Source organism: Phyllobates terribilis, unplaced genomic scaffold (assembly GCF_046119375.1).
Source record: "Phyllobates terribilis strain yellow unplaced genomic scaffold, ASM4611937v1 Scaffold_207__1_contigs__length_3498100, whole genome shotgun sequence".
In the NCBI taxonomy this organism is placed as follows: domain Eukaryota; kingdom Metazoa; phylum Chordata; class Amphibia; order Anura; family Dendrobatidae; genus Phyllobates; species Phyllobates terribilis.
The window spans coordinates 3,363,907-3,387,504 of NW_027362967.1; the positions used below are offsets into that span (position 1 = coordinate 3,363,907).

General features: G+C 47.5%; 1 protein-coding gene across 1 annotated transcript in view; it reads right to left on the reverse strand.

The window, feature by feature from the left end:
* Positions 1–23,598, reverse strand: part of LOC141213683 (microtubule-associated serine/threonine-protein kinase 3-like) — a gene marked incomplete at its 5' end in the record, with an annotated part of 60,887 nt that overhangs the window by 34,131 nt on the left and 3,158 nt on the right. The window contains 8 exons of the mRNA XM_073665284.1: positions 19,419–19,555; positions 19,952–20,043; positions 20,145–20,254; positions 20,399–20,521; positions 20,764–20,862; positions 20,969–21,134; positions 22,432–22,564; positions 22,654–22,792. Coding sequence (XP_073521385.1) covers positions 19,419–19,555; positions 19,952–20,043; positions 20,145–20,254; positions 20,399–20,521; positions 20,764–20,862; positions 20,969–21,134; positions 22,432–22,564; positions 22,654–22,792 — 999 coding nt within the window. The remainder of the gene's footprint in view (positions 1–19,418; positions 19,556–19,951; positions 20,044–20,144; positions 20,255–20,398; positions 20,522–20,763; positions 20,863–20,968; positions 21,135–22,431; positions 22,565–22,653; positions 22,793–23,598) is intronic.

The window sequence follows — 23,598 nt, forward strand, 5'->3', positions numbered from 1 at the left end:
TTATTCTGTATATATACACTGCACAGTACCACTTCTCTTGTCCTGTATACTGGGTGTAATTCTCAGTATCTGTATTATTCTGTATATTATACTGGGTGTCATTCTCAGTATCTGTATTATTCTGTATATATACACTGCACAGTACCACTTCTCCTGTTCTGTATACTGGGTGTCATTCTCAGTATCTGTATTATTCTGTATATATACACTGCACAGTACCACTTCTCCTGTTCTGTATACTGGGTGTCATTCTCAGTATCTGTATTATTCTGTATATATACACTGCACAGTACCACTTCTCCTGTCCTGTATACTGGGTGTCATTCTCAGTATCTGTATTATTCTGTATCTATACACTGCACAGTACCACTTCTCCTGTACTGTATACTGGGTGTAATTCTCAGTATCTGTATTATTCTGTATATATACTCTGCACAGTACTACTTCTCCTGTCCTGTATACTGGGTGTCATTCTCAGTATCTGTATTATTCTGTATATATACACTGCACAGTGCCACTTCTCTTGTCCTGTATACTGGGTGTAATTCTCAGTATCTGTATTATTCTGTATATATACTCTGCACAGTACTACTTCTCTTGTCCTGTATACTGGGTGTAATTCTCAGTATCTGTATTATTCTGTATATATACACTGCACAGTACCACTTCTCTTGTCCTGTATAGTGGATGTAATTCTCAGTATCTGTATTATTCTGTATATATACACTGCACAGTACCACTTCTCCTGTTCTGTATACTGGGTGTCATTCTCAGTATCTGTATTATTCTGTATATATACACTGCACAGTACCACTTCTCCTGTCCTGTATACTGGGTGTCATTCTCAGTATCTGTATTATTCTGTATATATACACTGCACAGTACCACTTCTCCTGTCCTGTATACTGGGTGTAATTCTCATTATCTATATTATTCTGTATATATACTCTGCACAGTACTACTTCTCCTGTCCTGTATACTGGGTGTCATTCTCAGTATCTGTATTATTCTGTATATATACACTGCACAGTGCCACTTCTCTTGTCCTGTATACTGGGTGTAATTCTCAGTATCTGTATTATTCTGTATATATACTCTGCACAGTACTACTTCTCTTGTCCTGTATACTGGGTGTAATTCTCAGTATCTGTATTATTCTGTATATATACACTGCACAGTACCACTTCTCTTGTCCTGTATAGTGGATGTAATTCTCAGTATCTGTATTATTCTGTATATATACACTGCACAGTACCACTTCTCTTGTCCTGTATACTGGGTGTAATTCTCAGTATCTGTATTATTCTGTATATTATACTGGGTGTCATTCTCAGTATCTGTATTATTCTGTATATATACTCTGCATAGTACTACTTCTCTTGTCCTGTATACTGGGTGTAATTCTCAGTATCTGTATTATTCTGTATATATACACTGCACAGTACCACTTCTCCTGTCCTGTATACTGGGTGTAATTCTCAGTATCTGTATTATTCTGTATATATATGTAGCACCCTGAGGATTCGGCTGCTACAGGGGTATTACACCTCAAGCCAGAGGTGTGGTATTCCACTCCCGGGTAAGGATGGAGTGTGAAACTGAGCCCAGAGAGCTGCATGCACTACACACATCCCATTTCCGAGGAACAGACCAACGGTACTCCCACTTAGAAATGTGCAGGTACGACCGAGTCTGTTCCTGGCTGGAGTGGGAGGGGGGTGGTACATCCCAGTAGTGTAGGGGCAGATAGGGGGAGCAGCCTGGGTAAGGTTAGGAGCTCATTGGGTGCTAGTCACCTGAGCTCACACATAGAGGGAGTATTTAAGGTGGGCACCATCTAAGATCAGGGTCAGTCTGTGAGAAGTCAGAGGAAGAGGAGCAGAGCAGCCCCAGAGAGAGAGAGAGGAGAAAGGAAGAAAGACCCAGAGGGGGTGAAAGAAAAGGACTCTGAGAACCCAAAGTCCATCACCGGGTGAAGAGTTGGCAACTGGGTACCGGATCCCAAACTGGTGGGGGCTAAAGCACACCCTAGCCAGAGACCGGAAGCCGTGGGCAGGATCTGCCACGGCCACCCACCACATCCACCCTGAAGGCAAACCACGTGTAGGGTCAGGGAACCCAAGGCCAAGGGTCTCCCAACAGAAGGCCCGAGGGAGCTGGACCTAGGTGGATCCCTGGTGGGGACGGCCAGAAGACAGGACAGGAAGGAGGGCTCAGGGTCACGCTCCGGACTTGCTTGGGGGTTGGCTGAATCCAGGACCTGGTGGACGCAGCACGGCTCGGGTGGTCACTTGAAGCTGGAGTGACCGGAACATCAGCAGTAAGTAAATACCCTAAACTGCACAACCCGACTCTGTCTTTAATTACCATCTATGCTGCACCACCACAACCCCCATCCTCTGCACCTGACCCCCTGAGGCTATACCCCACCCGTTGGGGGTTATACTATCAAAAGCTGCACCAACACCATCAGCCTCAGCGGACCCTGCTGCAGCGGCGGCCGTAGTGACCGCAATACAACGGGTGGCGTAGTCGACATAAAGAACTTTATAACATCTGTAGGACTGCCACATACTCTGAGCTTGACACCCTGGGCACGGACCGGGTCACAGCCACTCGGAGACTACAACCCCCATCTGATCTGGCTCCGGGTATTCCCCTAAAGAATATGGCCCAGGGGGTGCGTCAACTTTGGCGTAGTCGGCAGGATTACGTGCCCACAACAACCGGGTACTGCGTGCCTGAAGAAAAGAACGAGTTTACCTCAAAAAGAAGTCTCCTGCCGGTTCCGGAGGGTCCCCGCCATCGGACTCCATCACAGGTCGATTCCCGCCGGTTGTCCGCCATTAACAGCTTTTTCCCGCCATCTGCAGAGTTTCCCGCCACTGGGAGACGATTCCCGCCATTTCCAAAGGTTTCCCGCCTTGGAAGAGCGGACGCCATTATGGGCGTGCCAGAGGGTGGCAAGAGGCCACCTCCCATCGTGGGCCAGGACCGAAAATGGCGCCAAAAGTGGAAACCGCCCCCACCAACAGAGACTGTGATGCTAGAGGTGTCTGTCAGCATGAAAGAACTGCCCCTGGAGCTGACAATCACCAAGTGGCCCCGGGACCGCCCTCGAAGTGGGAGGACTGAGAAGAAGAGAGCAAAGATGGGTGTCGCCTGGAGCAGTCTGGAGAGAGCGCACCCGGAGACAAGAAGCCTAGAGCTGAGTCCAGAAGAAGCTTACCCGGAGATGGGAGAAGAGCAGAGCAGCACCGGCCCGCTGGCCAGGAGCCTGCTGGAAACAGCAGAAGGAGAGCAGAGCAGCACCGACCCGTTGGTCAGGAGCCTGCTAGAAGCAACGACCCCACTAGGCCTAGTGGAGGTCCTAGCACAGCTCCCCCGAGACCGGGAGTGTGCGCAGACCGCTCTGGAGGGCCTCGCACGGAGGATGGCCCGGGTGCAGCGAGAGACGTTGGCGGAGTGGAGCCGTGAGATGGCCCAGCAGACCGAGACCCGTCAGCGGAGCACGCCACCCAAGACGAGGAGACAGACCGCCTCTGAGGATGGCGCAGGAGGACTGAAGGCCGGAGACGGCGCCGAGAAGGGAGCCGAACGAAAGGAGGCAGGTAAAGGGGACGTCTCTACCCCAAGCCGGGAAACCGCGTGCCTGCCCCAGCTCCCCGTCGCAGAGCCCGAAGTACCCCCTGCCGTGCCCGTAACCGCAACGTCACCGCCACAGACTAGGCCTCAACCGGAAGCCGCAGCCGCGACCCCTGTGACGTCACACGCCTCGACCCCGAGCGTGACCAAGCAGGAAGTACCACCAGCCTGGTCGCAAGGCCTAGTACCCCCGGGCGCCGCAATACCAACAGCGCCCCCTACCTCCGCGGAGCCACCGGCCTGGTCACAGGGCCAAGTAGCCCAGGGCGCCGCCGTCCTTACGGTGCCCTTCACTTTCCAGGTGCCCCAGGCCTGGCCGCAAGGCCTGGGCAACCCGGGCGCCGCCACCACCACCGCGCCCATAAAACCTAAAGTACCGCACCTGGGTGAGGACCTGTTCGCCCAACATACGTGCCCGGATGGGCAGCCCTTCATATGGCCACCGGAGTTTCACCATCCCCGACTCCGGAAAGAGAGACCCCTAGATGAACCCCTGATCCCGGCTCCAAAGCCCGTTAAGAGGATCTCGCCCCCGCTAGCAGAAGCGCAGTTTGAGTGGGACCCCACCGGAGAAGATCTCATGGGGTTCACTCAAGAGACTCGGGCAGCCGCAGCGGAGCGTGCAGAGTGCTGCCGCCAGCAGCTCGAGGTCTTTGAGAGGGAGCGGAGAGAGAGGCGGGTCCGGGAACAACAAGCCCAGATAAGGAGCGCGGAGCAGAAGAGCCGGGCCAGGAGAGACCCCCGTGCAGCGCATAGTCCCCGCACCACCGGGACTGTGATCAAGTTTAACATGCAGCATGGGTGGGGCTTCATCCGAGACCACCGCACCCCAGGCGACGTCTTCGTGACCAGGAGAGACGTTGAGTCCCACCTACCGGAGGGACACAGAGGTCGTGACCTTTACATCGGGGACGAGGTCACCTTTACCCGGCACAAGTGTGCCAAAGGACCCTACGCCCTCCATGTGCATCGCCTGACGGAGGAAGAGCTGCGGTGTGAGGAGGAAGAACAAGAGGACCCGGACGGGTCTGAAGCTAAAGGTAACCACAAAGAAAGAGCAGGAGGATGCCGTCGTTAAGTACAGCAGAGTACAAGCTGTATATAGTTGCCCGTCGGGGCACAGTGAACTGTTGCTAATATAGTCCCCGTTGGGACCAGAGAATTGAACTGTTACCCGTATTTCCCTTAATCCCACTGACCGAGGACTGAGAGCGGTCATCCCTATTCCCATTAGCTGGCCGAGGACTGAGAGCGGCCCTACTACCCCTTGTATATAGTTGCGCTTCCTAAAGCGCCCCCTACGGGTTTTATAGGAAAACCATTTTTTCTAAGAGAAACTGTTGCACTTTTCCCGGGCACACGTTGCACAGTGTCCGGAGGAGGAGTTAGAAGCAAGAAACGACTACAAGAATGTTTTATATGAAAAGTTTTATGATGCTGCTAATATATGTTGTTTTATATGTTTTATTATGTTGTTTATGCAAAAATGTATGTTTGGTGTTGTTTTATATCTTACAGCCCGAGGACGTGCTGTGATTTACCAGGGGGGAATGTAGCACCCTGAGGATTCGGCTGCTACAGGGGTATTACACCTCAAGCCAGAGGTGTGGTATTCCACTCCCGGGTAAGGATGGAGTGTGAAACTGAGCCCAGAGAGCTGCATGCACTACACACATCCCATTTCCGAGGAACAGACCAACGGTACTCCCACTTAGAAATGTGCAGGTACGACCGTGTCTGTTCCTGGCTGGAGTGGGAGGGGGGTGGTACATCCCAGTAGTGTAGGGGCAGATAGGGGGAGCAGCCTGGGTAAGGTTAGGAGCTCATTGGGTGCTGGTCACCTGAGCTCACACATAGAGGGAGTATTTAAGGTGGGCACCATCTAAGATCAGGGTCAGTCTGTGAGAAGTCAGAGGAAGAGGAGCAGAGCAGCCCCAGAGAGAGAGAGAGGAGAAAGGAAGAAAGACCCAGAGGGGGTGAAAGAAAAGGACTCTGAGAACCCAAAGTCCATCACCGGGTGAAGAGTTGGCAACTGGGTACCGGATCCCAAACTGGTGGGGGCTAAAGCACACCCTAGCCAGAGACCGGAGGCCGTGGGCAGGATCTGCCACGGCCACCCACCACATCCACCCTGAAGGCAAACCACGTGTAGGGTCAGGGAACCCAAGGCCAAGGGTCTCCCAACAGAAGGCCCGAGGGAGCTGGACCTAGGTGGATCCCTGGTGGGGACGGCCAGAAGACAGGACAGGAAGGAGGGCTCAGGGTCACGCTCCGGACTTGCTTGGGGGTTGGCTGAATCCAGGACCTGGTGGACGCAGCACGGCTCGGGTGGTCACTTGAAGCTGGAGTGACCGGAACATCAGCAGTAAGTAAATACCCTAAACTGCACAACCCGACTCTGTCTTTAATTACCATCTATGCTGCACCACCACAACCCCCATCCTCTGCACCTGACCCCCTGAGGCTATACCCCACCCGTTGGGGGTTATACTATCAAAAGCTGCACCAACACCATCAGCCTCAGCGGACCCTGCTGCAGCGGCGGCCGTAGTGACCGCAATACAACGGGTGGCGTAGTCGACATAAAGAACTTTATAACATCTGTAGGACTGCCACATACTCTGAGCTTGACACCCTGGGCACGGACCGGGTCACAGCCACTCGGAGACTACAACCCCCATCTGATCCGGCTCCGGGTATTCCCCTAAAGAATATGGCCCAGGGGGTGCGTCATATACACTGCACAGTACCACTTCTCCTGTCCTGTATACTGGGTGTCATTCTCAGTATCTGTATTATTCTGTATATATACACTGCACAGTACCACTTCTCCTGTCCTGTATACTGGGTGTAATTCTCAGTATCTGTATTATTCTGTATATATACTCTGCACAGTACTACTTCTCCTGTCCTGTATACTGGGTGTCATTCTCAGTATCTGTATTATTCTGTATATATACACTGCACAGTGCCACTTCTCTTGTCCTGTATACTGGGTGTCATTCTCAGTATCTGTATTATTCTGTATATATACTCTGCACAGTACTACTTCTCTTGTCCTGTATGCTGGGTGTAATTCTCTGTATCTGTATTATTCTGTATATATACACTGCACAGTACCACTTTTCTTGTCCTGTCTACTGGGTGTCATTCTCAGTATCTGTATTATTCTGTATATATACTCTGCACAGTACTACTTCTCTTGTCCTGTATACTGGGTGTAATTCTCAGTATCTGTATTATTCTGTATATATACACTGCACAGTGCCACTTCTCTTGTCCTGTATACTGGGTGTCATTCTCAGTATCTGTATTGTTCTGTATATATACACTGCACAGTGCCACTTCTCTTGTCCTGTATACTGGGTGTCATTCTCAGTATCTGTATTATTCTGTATATATACTCTGCACAGTACTACTTCTCTTGTCCTGTATACTGGGTGTAATTCTCAGTATCTGTATTATTCTGTATATATACACTGCACAGTGCCACTTCTCTTGTCCTGTATACTGGGTGTCATTCTCAGTATCTGTATTATTCTGTATATATACACTGCACAGTACCACTTCTCTTGTCCTGTATACTGGGTGTAATTCTCAGTATCTTGTAATGCAGCAGCTTGCTAGCATTACTGTAAATGGTCCAGGATGTGTTTTACCTGACCATGTACCTTCCCCTTTAACTGACTGGTCACATGACTGTGACATCACACAGGTCCTGTATGCACAGTAAAGGTCTGTACACATGACTGGGACAGCACACAGGACCTATACACACAGCTGACTGATCACATGACTGTGACATCAGCAAGGTCCTGTCAGTATGGGTGTATGTGTGCACAGGATATATAAACCCCGGTAATTGGAGACAGGTGTGTTCGGTGTGAGGCGTGAGGCCTGTGCTCCGTGTGTGTGGGACACCGTTTATGAGAGGCCTAGTGAGGCCGAGTGAAGCCTGGCAGCCTGAAAGGCAAAGACTGGATCCTGTGCGGATGCTAGTGGCCTTGGAAGGCAGCGGCTTTGGAGTGAAGCCTGGTACCTGAAAGGTCGAGCCTGGATCCTGTGTGGATGTCAGTGGCCTTTGAGGGAACGACGGCTGGAGACCCCTACCTGGGAAGCCGCAAAGCCACAGTGGTGGCGGATTATTGAGGAAGAGTCCTGAAAGGCAGAGCCTGGATCCTGTGTGGATGTCAGTGGCCTTTGAGGGAACGACGGCTGGAGACCCCTACCTGGGAAGCCACAAAGCCACAGTGGTGGCGGATTAAAATGGACTGCAGCAACTAAACCCGGCAAAGGTAATACACTTTGTTACATGGACTGTGTTATGGTCATTGATAATTTATTACCTTGCCGTAGGCTGTAACCTGGAGCAAGTGGGCCTGTGTGCCACTTGTCTCATGAATGTTGTAGATATGTGTGTCGGCGTGCCACGGAGTTGGACCTGGTGAACTGTGGCTTATGATGTAATAAACTGCAACATTGTGAGAAAAACGTAAAGACATTGCACGTGTGCATTGATTGACGCAGCGAAGCGAGTAACCCCCAGTATGATGACTAGCGCTGCCTTACAATCTGTATTATTCTGTATATTATACTGGGTGTCATTCTCAGTATCTGTATTATTCTGTATATATACACTGCACAGTACCACTTCTCTTGTCCTGTATAGTGGATGTAATTCTCAGTATCTGTATTATTCTGTATATATACACTGCACAGTACCACTTCTCTTGTCCTGTATACTGGGTGTAATTCTCAGTATCTGTATTATTCTGTATATATACACTGCACAGTACCACTTCTCTTGTCCTGTATACTGGGTGTCATTCTCAGTATCTGTATTATTCTGTGTATATATACGCTGCACAGTACCACTTCTCTTGTCCTGTATACTGGGTGTAATTCTCAGTATCTGTATTATTCTGTATATATACACTGCACAGTGCCACTTCTCTTGTCCTGTATACTGGGTGTAATTCTCACTATCTGTATTATTCTGTATATATACACTGCACAGTACCACTTCTCTTGTCCTGTATACTGGGTGTAATTCTCAGTATCTCTATTATTCTGTATATTACACTGGGTGTAATGCTCAGTATCTGTATTATTCTGTATATATACACTGCACAGTGCCACTTCTCCTGCCCTGTATACTGGGTGTCATTCTCACTATCTGTATTATTCTGTATATTACACTGGGTGTAATGCTCAGTATCTGTATTATTCTGTATATATACACTGCACAGTGCCACTTCTCCTGTCCTGTATACTGGGTGTCATTCTCAGTATCTGTATTATTCTGTATATATACACTGCACAGTACCACTTCTCCTGCCCTGTATACTGGGTGTCATTCTCACTATCTGTATTATTCTGTATATATACACTGCACAGTACCACTTCTCCTGCCCTGTATACTGGGTGTCATTCTCACTATCTGTATTATTCTGTATATATACACTGCACAGTACCACTTCTCCTGCCCTGTATACTGGGTGTAATTCTCAGTATCTGTATTATTCTGTATATATACACTGCACAGTACCACTTCTCTTGTCCTGTATACTGGGTGTAATTCTCAGTATCTGTATTATTCTGTATATTACACTGGGTGTAATTCTCAGTATCTGTATTATTCTGTATATATACACTGCACAGTGCCACTTCTCTTGTCCTGTATACTGGGTGTCATTCTCAGTATCTGTATTATTCTGTATATATACACTGCACAGTACCACTTCTCTTGTCCTGTATACTGAGTGTAATTCTCAGTATCTGTATTATTCTGTATATTACACTGGGTGTAATTCTCAGTATCTGTATTATTCTGTATATATACACTGCACAGTGCCACTTCTCTTGTCCTGTATACTGGGTGTAATTCTCACTATCTGTATTATTCTGTATATATACACTGCACAGTACCACTTCTCTTGTCCTGTATACTGGGTGTAATTCTCAGTATCTCTATTATTCTGTATATTACACTGGGTGTAATGCTCAGTATCTGTATTATTCTGTATATATACACTGCACAGTGCCACTTCTCCTGCCCTGTATACTGGGTGTCATTCTCACTATCTGTATTATTCTGTATATTACACTGGGTGTAATGCTCAGTATCTGTATTATTCTGTATATATACACTGCACAGTGCCACTTCTCCTGTCCTGTATACTGGGTGTCATTCTCAGTATCTGTATTATTCTGTATATATACACTGCACAGTACCACTTCTCCTGCCCTGTATACTGGGTGTCATTCTCACTATCTGTATTATTCTGTATATATACACTGCACAGTACCACTTCTCCTGCCCTGTATACTGGGTGTCATTCTCACTATCTGTATTATTCTGTATATATACACTGCACAGTACCACTTCTCCTGCCCTGTATACTGGGTGTAATTCTCAGTATCTGTATTATTCTGTATATATACACTGCACAGTACCACTTCTCTTGTCCTGTATACTGGGTGTAATTCTCAGTATCTGTATTATTCTGTATATTATATTGGGTGTCATTCTCAGTATCTGTATTATTCTGTATATATATGTAGCACCCTGAGGATTCGGCTGCTACAGGGGTATTGCACCTCAACCCAGAGGTGTGATATTCCACTCCCGGGTAAGGATGGAGTGTGGAACTGAGCTCAGTAGGCTGCATGCACTACACACATCCCATTTCCGGGGAACAGACCGATGGTACTCCCACTAGAGAAATGTGCAGGTACAACAGTGTCTGTTCCTGGCTGGAGTGGGAGGGGGGTGGAACATCCCAGTAGTGTAGGGGCAGATAGGGGGAGCAGCCTGGGTAAAGCTAGGAGCTCATTGGGTGCTGGTCACCTGAGCTCACACATAGAGGGAGTATATAAGGTGGGCACCATCTTAGGACAGGGTCTTTTGCAGAGTGAGGTCAGTCTGTGAGACGTCAGTCTTTGTAGAGGAAGAGAGCAGAGGAGAAGAGCAGCTCCAAGGCCAAGAGAGAGAGAGAGGAGAAAGAAAGACCCAGAGGGGGAGAAAGAAGGAACTCCAAGAGCCCAAATTAGACCAGAGGGTGAAGAGTTGGCAACAGGGTACCGGATCCCAAGCTGGCAGAGGCTACAGCACACCTTAGCCAGGAACCGGAGCTCGTGGGCAGGACTGATCTGCCACGATCACCCACTAAATCCACCCGGAAGGCAGACCAGGAATAGGGTCAGGGAACCCAGAGACAAGGGTTTACCACCAAGAGGCCCGAGGGAGCCGGACATAGGTGGATCCCTGGTGGGGAAGGCCAGAGAAGAGGACAGGACAGAAAGGGAGCTCAGGACCACGCTCCAGAATCACCTGGGGGTTGGCCGAGTCCAGGACCTGGTGGACGCAGCACGGCTCGGGTGGTCACTTAAGGCCGGAGTGACCGGAACAACTGCAGTAAGTAAACAAACCCTGAACTGCACAGCCCGACTCTGAGTCTCATTTCCATCCTCGCTGCACCACCACAACCCCCATCCTCTGCAACTGACCCCCTGAGGCTATACCCCTCCCGTTGGGGGTTATACTACCTGAGCTGCACATACATCACCAGCCTCAGCGGACCCTGCTGCAGCGGCGGCCATATTGACCGCAATTCAACGGGTGGCGTAGTCGACACAAAAGAACATCTAGTAACATCATAAGGACTGCCACACACTGAGCTTGACACCCTGGGCACGGACCGGGTCACAGCCACTCGGAGACTACAACCCCCATCTGATCCGGCTCCGGGTATCCCCCAAACAACACTGGCCCAGGGGGCGCGTCAACTTTGGCGTAGTCGGCAGGATTACGTGCCCGCAACAACCGGGTACTGCGTGCCTGAAGAAAAGTTCATCGTTACCTTAAAAAGAAGTCTCCTGCCGGTTCCAGAGGGTCCCCGCCATCGGACCCCATCACAGGTCGTTTCCCGCCGGTTGTCCGCCATTTGCAGCTTTTTCCCGCCATCCATGGAGTTTCCCGCCACTGGGAGACGATTCCCGCCATTTCCAAAGATTTCCCGCCCTGGGGGAGCGGACGCCATTATGGGCGTGCCAGAGGGTGGCAAGAGGCCACCTCCCATCGTGGGCCAGGTCGAAGAATGGCGCCAAAAGCGGAAACCGCGCCCACCAACAGAGACTGTGATGCTGGAAGTGTCCATCAGCGTGAGAGAACTGCCCCTGGAACTGAAGTTGCCCCGGGACCACCCTCGATGTGGGCGGAGACAGAACAAGAGAGCAAAGATGGGTGTCGCCTGGAGCAGTCTGGAGAGAGCGCACCCGGAGACAAGACGTCTGGAAGAGAGTCCAGAGAGAGCCTACCCGGAGATGGAGGGAGAGTCAGGCAGCACCGACCCAGTGGTCAGGAGCCTGTTGCAGGTCGCCACTCCAGAAGGCCTGCTGGAGATCCTGGCACAGCTCCCCCGAGACCGGGAGTGTGCACAGACCGCGCTGGAGGGCCTCGCACGGAGGATGGCCCGGGTGCAGCGAGAGACGTTGGCGGAGTGGAGCCGAGAGATGGCCCAGCAGACCGAAACCCGTCAGCGGAGCACGCCGCCCGAGACGAGGAGACAGACCGCCTCTGAGGATGGCGCAGGAGGAATGAAGGCAGGAGACGGCGCCGAGAAGGGAGCTGAACGGACGGAGGCAGGTAAAGGGGACGTCTCTACCCCGAGCCGGGAAACCGCGTGCCTGCCCCAGCTCCCCGTCGCAGAGCCCGAAATTCCCCCTGCCGTGCCCGTCGCTGCATCGTCACCGCCGCCGACTAGGCCTCAACCGGAAACCGCGGCCGCGACCCCTGTTACGTCACACGCCTCGACCTTGAGCGCGACCAAACAGGAAATACCATCGGCCTCGTCGCAAGGCCTAGTACCTCCGGGCGCCGCAATACCAACAGCGCCCCCTACCTCCGCGGAGCCACCGGCCTGGCCGCAGGGCCGAGTAACCACGGGCGCCGCCGTTCTTACGGTGCCCTTTGCCTTTAGGGTGCCCCAAGCCTGGTCGCAAGGCCTGGTCGACCCGGGCGCAGCTACCATTAACGCGCCCTCAACATCTCGAGTGCCGCACCTGGGTGAAGATCTATTCGCCCAGCATACGTGCCCGGATGGGCAGCCCTTCATATGGCCCCAGGAGTACATTCAGCTGGAACTCCAGAGAGCAAGGCCCATGTGCGAGCCCCTGATTCCGGCTCCGAAGCCCGTAAAGAGGACCTCGCCCCCGCTGGAGGAGGCACAGTTCGAGTGGGACCCCACCGGAGAAGACCTCATGGGGTTCACTCAGGAGACTCGGGCGGCCGCAGCGGAGCGTGCAGAGTGCTGCCGGCAGCAGCTCGAGGTCTTCGAGAGGGAGCGGAGAGAGAGGCGGGTCCGGGAACAGCAAGCGCAGATAAGGAGCGCGGAGCAGAAGAGCCGGACCAGGAGGAATCCCCGTGCAGCTCATGGTCCCCCTTCCACCGGGACTGTGATAAAATTCAACATGCAGCACGGATGGGGCTTTATCAGAGACCATCAGACCCCCGGCGACGTCTTTGTAACCCGCAGAGACGTAGAAAGCCATCTGCCGGAGGGACACAGAGGTCGTGACCTGTACATAGGGGACGAGGTCACCTTCACCGGGCACAAGTGTGCCAAAGGACCCTACGCCCTCCATGTGCATCGCCTGACGGAGGAGGAGCTGCGGTGTGAGGAGGAGCAAGAGGATCCGGACGGGTCTGAAACTGAAACCAACCAACAAGAAAGAGCAGGAGGACGCCGTCGTTGAAGTACGGTAGAGAGAGACTGTATAAAGTTGCCCGTCGGGGTACCAAGAACTGTTACTTATTTAAAATATGTTCCCCGTTGGGACCAGCCAAGAGTGAACTGTTAACCCCGTGTGTCCCTAGTTCCTAATACCTGGCCGAGGACTGAGAGCGGCCATATTCCCTTTGTATATAGTTGCGCTTCCTAAAGCGCCCCCTACCGGTTTTATAGGAAACCGTGTTTCTTCAAGAGACTGTCGCACTTTACCCGGTCACAAGTTGCACCGTGGCCGGAGGAACAAGAGTGTTATTTATGATAAGTTTTATATGAAAAGTTTATGCTGATAATATATGATGTTTTATATGTTTATGTTTTATGAAAAAAAAAATGTATGTTTGTGGATGTTTATATCTTACAGCCCGAGGACGTGCTGTGATTTACCAGGGGGGAATGTAGCACCCTGAGGATTCGGCTGCTACAGGGGTATTGCACCTCAACCCAGAGGTGTGATATTCCACTCCCGGGTAAGGATGGAGTGTGGAACTGAGCTCAGTAGGCTGCATGCACTACACACATCCCATTTCCGGGGAACAGACCGATGGTACTCCCACTAGAGAAATGTGCAGGTACAACAGTGTCTGTTCCTGGCTGGAGTGGGAGGGGGGTGGAACATCCCAGTAGTGTAGGGGCAGATAGGGGGAGCAGCCTGGGTAAAGCTAGGAGCTCATTGGGTGCTGGTCACCTGAGCTCACACATAGAGGGAGTATATAAGGTGGGCACCATCTTAGGACAGGGTCTTTTGCAGAGTGAGGTCAGTCTGTGAGACGTCAGTCTTTGTAGAGGAAGAGAGCAGAGGAGAAGAGCAGCTCCAAGGCCAAGAGAGAGAGAGAGGAGAAAGAAAGACCCAGAGGGGGAGAAAGAAGGAACTCCAAGAGCCCAAATTAGACCAGAGGGTGAAGAGTTGGCAACAGGGTACCGGATCCCAAGCTGGCAGAGGCTACAGCACACCTTAGCCAGGAACCGGAGGTCGTGGGCAGGACTGATCTGCCACGATCACCCACTAAATCCACCCGGAAGGCAGACCAGGAATAGGGTCAGGGAACCCAGAGACAAGGGTTTACCACCAAGAGGCCCGAGGGAGCCGGACATAGGTGGATCCCTGGTGGGGAAGGCCAGAGAAGAGGACAGGACAGAAAGGGAGCTCAGGACCACGCTCCAGAATCACCTGGGGGTTGGCCGAGTCCAGGACCTGGTGGACGCAGCACGGCTCGGGTGGTCACTTAAGGCCGGAGTGACCGGAACAACTGCAGTAAGTAAACAAACCCTGAACTGCACAGCCCGACTCTGAGTCTCATTTCCATCCTCGCTGCACCACCACAACCCCCATCCTCTGCAACTGACCCCCTGAGGCTATACCCCTCCCGTTGGGGGTTATACTACCTGAGCTGCACATACATCACCAGCCTCAGCGGACCCTGCTGCAGCGGCGGCCATATTGACCGCAATTCAACGGGTGGCGTAGTCGACACAAAAGAACATCTAGTAACATCATAAGGACTGCCACACACTGAGCTTGACACCCTGGGCACGGACCGGGTCACAGCCACTCGGAGACTATAACCCCCATCTGATCCGGCTCCGGGTATCCCCCAAACAACACTGGCCCAGGGGGCGCGTCATATACACTGCACAGTACCACTTCTCCTATCCTGTATACTGGGTGTAATTCTCAGTATCTGTATTATTCTGTATATATACACTGCACAGTACCACTTCTCCTGCCCTGTATACTGGGTGTCATTCTCAGTATCTGTATTATTCTGTATATTACACTGGGTCTAATTCTCAGTATCTGTATTATTCTGTATATATACACTGCACAGTGCCACTTCTCTTGTCCTGTATACTGGGTGTAATTCTCACAATCTGTATTATTCTGTATATATACACTGCACAGTACCACTTCTCTTGTCCTGTATACTGGGTGTCATTCTCAGTATCTGTATTATTCTGTATATATACTCTGCACAGTACCACTTCTCTTGTCCTGTATACTGGGTGTCATTCTCAGTATCTGTATTATTCTGTATATATACTCTGCACAGTACCACTTCTCTTGTCCTGTATACTGGGTGTAATTCTCTCTATCTGTATTATTCTGTATATATACTCTGCACAGTACCACTTCTCCTGTCCTGTATACTGGGTGTCATTCTCAGTATCTGTATTATTCTGTATATATACACTGCACAGTACCACTTCTCTTGTCCTGTATACTGGGTGTCATTCTCAGTATCTGTATTATTCTGTATATATACTCTGCACAGTACCACTTGTCTTGTCCTGTATACTGGGTGTAATTCTCACAATCTGTATTATTCTGTATATATACACTGCACAGTACCACTTCTCTTGTCCTGTATACTGGGTGTAATTCTCAGTATCTCTATTATTCTGTATATTACACTGGGTGTAATGCTCAGTATCTGTATTATTCTGTATATATACACTGCACAGTGCCACTTCTCTTGTCCTGTATACTGGGTGTAATTCTCAGTATCTCTATTATTCTGTATATTACACTGGGTGTCATTCTCAGTATCTGTATTATTCTGTATATATACACTGCACAGTACCAGTTCTCTTGTCCTGTATACTGGGTGTAATTCTCAGTATCTGTATTATTCTGTATATATACACTGCACAGTACCACTTCTCTTGTCCTGTATACTGGGTGTAATTCTCAGTATCTGTATTATTCTGTATATATACACTGCACAGTACCACTTCTCTTGTCCTGTATACTGGGTGTAATTCTCACTATCTGTATTATTCTGTATATATACACTGCACAGTACCACTTCTCTTGTCCTGTATACTGGGTGTAATTCTCAGTATCTGTATTATTCTGTATATATACACTGCACAGTACCACTTCTCTTGTCCTGTATACTGGGTGTAATTCTCAGTATCTGTATTATTCTGTATATATACACTGCACAGTACCACTTCTCTTGTCCTGTATACTGGGTGTCATTCTCAGTATCTGTATTATTCTGTATATATACACTGCACAGTGCCACTTCTCTTGTCCTGTATACTGGGTGTCATTCTCAGTATCTGTATTATTCTGTATATATACTCTGCACAGTGCCACTTCTCCTGTTCTGCTGAAGAAGAGGTGGCATTGGCTTTGGGGAGGGTCAGTACTGATGGGTTTATTATTTTCTATGTCTACAATCCTATGGTTAAATAAAAATTAATCCTGAACAACTTGTTTAAAGGGGTTATCTGAAGGTTGGAAATTGTCCTCTATCATTGGGATATGGAATAATTTTCTGATTGCTGGGGGTCCAACAGCCGGGACCCCCACTGTTTCCGAGAACCAGGGATCTGAAGAGCTCTGGGTGAATGGAGCGGTAGTCGATCATTCGCATTGCAGCTCCATTCACACGTGGCTTAATAAACATCCCCTATAATGGAGTGGTGAGGGGCATGAACAAGAAAGCAAAGTGTGCTGAACTTTTCATTGTGCCTCAATGGGATGAGGGGGGCGGTGATTTGGTATGTGGGCTGGTGGGGTTTGTGTGACAGGCGTGCTTTTTCATTTTTCATCCCATTCCAGCCCTGATCTCTCTCTCTCTCTCTCTCTCTCTCTCTCTCTCTCTCTCTCTCTCTCTCTCTCTCTCTCTCTCTCTCTCTCTCTCTCTCTCTCTCTCTCTCTCTCTCTCTCTCTCTCTCTCTCTCTCTCTCTCTCTCTCTCTCTCTCTCTCTCTCTCTCTCTCTATATATATATATATATATATATATATATATATATATATATATAATTAAAATTCTTTTAAAAGCAGAAGTGATAATATGTATTTTTTATCGCTTAGCAGAATGCAGAGTGAAGTTTGATAGATATAAGAAAATCTCAATAAATATAGAAGTTGTTTTTTTTTTTTATTAGGGATAGGGTAGAAGGATAAGGGATGAACAAAATCAGGGACAGAATCAGTAGACAAAATCATAGTCAGGAAGAAATCCGGATCAGATACCAGGTGATCAGTAAAAAAAGCCAAGTCAGGCGAGCAGTATGGATAGAGCGGAGCCTGGTGACAGAGGCATTACCGAAACAAGTTCGGGTAGAGGTGTTACAGTTAGAAGGCCACAGGTAGATGGTGAAGGTCCTTCTTTACAGGTCCAGCAGTGATGGTGGATCGGCTGTACTCCGCTAGATGCGGAGCTTTTCCGTCTTTTAGATGACACTTGGGCAACAGCGACAGCATGCAAATGCACGAGCTGCCCTGGATAGTCCACGCCGGCAGGATGATAAGATCCGGCGGAAGATGGAACCTAAGAGAAGAGAAATACATACAATGTAAGTGATGGGACTCCATATTACATGATGCTACTGTGCGGTCAGTGTGGCCGGCCGGACAGCAGAGGAATCTTATTCACACAGATGTCCGGGGTCATTGTCAGCCATCATACATGTGACAATCCCATCACTGACAGATGACATCTGCTCCCCATGACTTATTCTCATCACTAACATCACACAACATGGAGATGATTCTCACACTTACCTCGTCTCTTTTTCCCCTTTTTCCCATTTTCTGAGTTTTGTTGGTCTATACTCAGATTCATTTCAGATTTTCTTTCCTCTTCAGTTGTAAATTCTGATCAGAAAGTAAAAAAAACTCAGTAAATATTCTTATAGGATCTGCTTTGTGTACTGTATATAGAAGAATTGTTCTAGTCCTGTCCCCTATAGTCCTGATAATCTGGCATTGCATTATTATAGGGCAGAATAAGTCCTATATACCGTTCATGACCTAATCTGAGGGGCATTAGATGTATCACTGATATGGAGCAGTAAGCGCCCTGTGTGCCGCCACGTGGTGCATCACTAATGAGCGATATTCTACTATAGGAGACGATGTCTTCTTATATTGAAGTGAGTTCCTGGATGCTAAAACGTATTTTACAGAATCCATGAAAACAATTCCTGGATAAAATTAAGGAACTAGAAATACAGTATGGGCCCATGGAAAATATAATTGGGATCCATGAAACCTGGACAACATAGGAGACCTAATACAGAAAAAACAAATATTTGAGCCTTGAAGGAATTGAGGGTAAACTGATTAAATTTGCTGATGACACAAAGCTAGGAGGGATAGCTAATACTAGAGAAGAGAGAGAGAGGATTCAAAAAGACCTAAATAAACTGGAGCAGTGGGCAGCAACCAACAGAATGGTTTTTAACAGGGAAAAATGCAAAGTACTACATCTGGGCAATAAAAATGAAAAAAGCATATACAGAATGGGAGGAATAGAGCTAAGCAACAGTACATGTGAAAAAGACTTAGGTATACTAATAGATCATAGACTGAACATGAGTCAACAGTGTGATGCAGCAGCAAAAAAGGCAAATACAATTCTGGGATGTATTAACAGAAGCATACAGTCTAGATCACGTGAAGTCATTATCGGTCTTTACTCCTCTTTGGTCAGACCTCATCTGGAATACTGTGTACAGTTTTGGGCACCACATTTTAAAAAAGACATAGACAAACTGGAGCAAGTTCAGAGAAGAGCGACCAGAATGGTGACTGGTCTGCAAACCATGTCCTATGAGGAACGGTTGCAGGATTTGGGAATGTTTAGCTTGCAAAAAAGAAGACTGAGAGGAGACTTAATAGCTGTCTACAAATATGTCAAGGGCTGTCACATTGTAGAAGGATCATCTTTATTCTCATTTGCACAAGGAAAGACTAGAAGCAATGGGATGAAACTAAATGGGAGGAGACACAGATTCTTATTAGAAAAAACTTTTTGACAGTTAGGGTGATTAATGAGTGGAACAGGCTGCCACGAGAGGTGGTGAGTTCCCCTTCAATGGAAGTCTTCAAACAGAGGCTGGACAGACATCTGTCTGAGATGATCTAGTGAATCCTGCTTTGAGCAGGGGGTTGGACCAGATGACCCAGGAGGTCCCTTCCAACTCTACCATTCTATGATTCACCTTTTGATGCTGTATATACATACCTGATGATGGGGACGAGGAGGGCAAGCTGTTTATAGCATTGTCGCTATCAGATTCAGAAAACGATTCTTTCTGCCTGTCAGGAAGAATCAGGGGGTCGGACCAGAAGACCCAGGAGGTAACTTCCAACTCTCCCATTCTATGATTTAAGAAAAACATGTAAATCACAAGTCAATGCAGAATAAAAGGGGTGGTCTCACTAGAAGAACACCGACTAGAGGGCCTAATAGGACATATGACAGTCATAGTGAGGAAGGTTTTATGCTCCAATCTACCTTCTATGGATCAGAGCGAAAAACAACTAGCAATAATGGCTGGCATGTAATACTACATCTCTCCTACAGTATGGGCAGCTCTAATACGCGTGAATGGCTGCAATTATGGGCTATTATCACCAACGGTTTCTGAAGCCAAAAGCACAATGACCGCTAATCATTGAGGCTGAATTTGATATTATGGTATTTATGTCCTATATTATATGTTGTGCATATATATCAGCCTGGAACTCCCATTAATGACCCCATAATCTACTCACATTTCTGAGATATTTGTATTGGTTGCTGGCGTACACTCTGGAGGAGACTTCTGGTCCTCATCATTCATCGTTCTGGTAGTGATGGTACAGAGCTAAACATGGACAAAAACAAGATATGAAATACTTTTTTTTACTTTTAGAGGTCTTTTTTGTTTCACATATTTTGGATTTATTGATCACATACGGTACTTACTTTAGAAAGCCTTTCAGAAGATGATGTAAAATTTTGGAAGTCAAGGTTCTCATTGTTCTCACTTGTACCCTCCTCATCCTCTGAGACCGAATGGTCTATTTCAGAGTGATCTACAAAAGTAATGAAGTATTATTAGAGGTTGTTAGTATAAAACAGGCGTCATTTATCACAATATTAGTGGGTACTGATTATTACATTTTATGGAAGACAAGACAAACAGCCGCTTAGTCTAGATGATGTCTTCTTCTACTTACCGATAAATAAGCTGTTGTCCACATCTGAGGCAAGCTGAGGAATGTACTCTGGCTTCTGACTTAGAAGGTTGTTAAAATCTAAGTCACTCAGGAATGGATGACTCTTGATCTCAAGTGATCCTCCTGGAAAAAGAACAAAACAAAAGTGATGTGGACATTGTCAGAGATTGCTTCACATCTGAACAGTTTAACTTAATCTGAATTAATGACATAACTGAGCCAACATGAAGGAAGAAGACTGAAAGTCATAGTGTGGAGAACTAGAAATGGACAATCTGATAGAGAAGTGTTGATCCTCAAGGACATGAGTGATAAGTGTGATAGGTGAATATTAATACTAATATGAATAGTATTATATCTCTTACCTGTCCCAAGTCTATCTGCAGGATTTGTTCTGAGCAGCTCAGTAATCAGGTTCTGTGCATTGGGAGTAGGAGCGGAATTACAATCCCAAATTATGTCACCTGTTATACAGAAAATAAAATCTCTTTACTGGACTGTAAGCTAAAGCAAAGTAAACACCTAAACCAATGTAACTGATCAAAGCAATGGTCGGATCATTCCACTTACCAATGACAATCCTGTCATAAAGCTCAGCTACAGAATCTCCATCAAATGGTACAGATCCCGTGAGAAATTTATGTAGGATTATCCCCATTGACCACCAGTCAACAGGTCTTCCATAGCCTTCTTTGAGGATGACCTCTGGGGCGATGTAATATGGGGTGCCACATAACTGGAAAACAACAGAAGATAAAGATGAAAATGATAAAATGGTTATTATAACACGTTCTCGCCATAAAAACACAATGACAAAAGATAAAATATCAATGGAAACGTTCTCTAGAAATGAAGAATGTAGAGAAGACACAATAGTGTGATGAGATTTGTAAAGAAAAAAAAACATATGCCAAAGGCAAGGTGAACAGATGGGGTATATTAGTTAACCAAATACCAAAGCAAAACAAAGAAAACCCCTTAAAATATAATCTTTAATAGCTACATTTAAAAGCACCTATATCAATATATGAAGACAAAATGCATAAAATGTACAATATATGGGTAGTGGGATAAACGTAGGATAATTGACATGCAGGCTTGCCCTAGAGATCCCAAATGGGCTGAGATCCCGCATGCCAGTGGAGGTTGACACCCTAGCTAATCGGTTTGGCGCCCCCCTCCACATCGGCACTCCCTCCATGACCCTATCCACCCCTAGACAGACATACACATATACAGATAATGATGAAAGGCAGACAGTCATGTCGCTGCTAACATGCTGAATGAAAAAAAGGCAATATTCAATGTATCAATTATATGGAAACAGGGAAGCTGATATAATGTAGTTCCACTAGTACAGATAGGATATCAAATGCACCAATCTATACACAATTCAGTATGATATATAAACCATCATTCAGAAGCCTATTATAGATACATAAAGTACATTAGTGCTGGCAATTACGGGCAACAAGAACAATATTATAAAAGCACGTGTGCTCAATTAACGGTAAACATAGGAACATAAATATGTCCAAAGTAGTAACAAGTCACCTATATAATGACATTGAGCATGAAGATAATAGTCTAGGACAGACGGTACATATAGACAACCTCAAAATCCCCCTGGCTAATCTATAGTCAGGACTGATCTACACAGGACACGTCCAAATGTTGGGACAGAGCATTATCCAGTGTGCGAATTACAAAAAAAGTTGCCAAAAAAGCATTTTAGTCAGCAGTAACCAGAGGACCTATCTGTAAATTGTCCCAACACGTTTCTCCCCCTCCTAATTTGGGGTTCATCAGGGGATCATATTAGGAGATAGCCACAATGAGTCTGGACAGACGCGGGAGATAAATACACCCCGATCGGAGAATACTGCTGCCGCCACATTTTATGGATTTTGTCTTTATATATTGATATGGGTGCTTTTAACTGTATCTATTAAAAGTTATATTTAAGGTCTTTCTTTGCTTTGGTCCTTGGAGATTTGTAAAGAACAAGCTAAATTCCTGTAAGTGTTACCCACCTCACGGTCCAGGAACTCCCTGGTGATGTCCTCCGCTAATTCCTTGTAGGTGTTGGTTTTTGGTATCATGACACCAACTTTTGAAATCCCAAAATCGGTAACTTTTATGTGTCCAGCAGATGTAATCAGGAGGCTGTGGAAGAGAAGATGGTTTTAGCCTCACAGACCGTATGATAATAAATGATAACTTCCCCCCTTTATTATACTACGAGGGGCACTTACTTATCCGGCTTCAGGTCTCTGTGCACCACACCGTAGCTATGGAGGTATTCCACAGCAAGAACCGCTTCTCCAAAGTATAAGCAGGCCAAGGGGACAGATAGAGGACCCCTGGTGCTTAGGAGGGTCTCACAGTCGCCACCTATAGAAGAAAGGAAATATGACCGGTGTGTGGTTTACACAGCAGATCACCATGATGTATAATGGGAAGTGAGCGGAGACATTGGGATAGGAGAGAATATAAACAGATATAATGTATAGTGCACATAATATTAGTCTGAATCGATGGAGAAATGTCCTCCATGTAACTAATAACATAAAGTGATGTCACATCTCGTCTACAGCTGGAGATACTGACATGCTCAGTGCGGACTTACAGGGAGATCACACAGACTGTGGCGGACAGAGAAATCTCAGGGCCCCATAGCAAAGGTTCTAACTGCACGCCCCTTCAAAAAAAACCCTTACTGAAGTCAATCGATGTTCTCAACAGCAATACACCTTTTATAGCCATTTTAGCATATGATGCTCCCAAAAATGCCCCCACCCACAGACTGAGTTAGATATCCCCACAGTGAAATCTTAATCCAGTTTCACCTTACAGATATAATGTAGCACCTGTCTATAATGTCCCCACTCAGTATGAGGCCAGTCACAGCCCCCTACTCAGTATAATGGCGCCCACAGCCCCCCCTACTTAATATAATGGCCCCCATAGCCCCTCAGACAATATAATGGTCTCCACCACTGCCTACTCAGTATGATGGCCCCCAAAGCCAATCAAACAGAATTAGGATCCCCACACAGAATAAGGACCCCCACTGCACACCATTCAATATGAGGACCCCCAGGGGGTGTAGGGGCATGTACAGTCACCAACTCAATATAGCGGCATTCACAGTCCCCTATAGCCCCTCACACGGCACACCATTCAGTATTATGGTACCC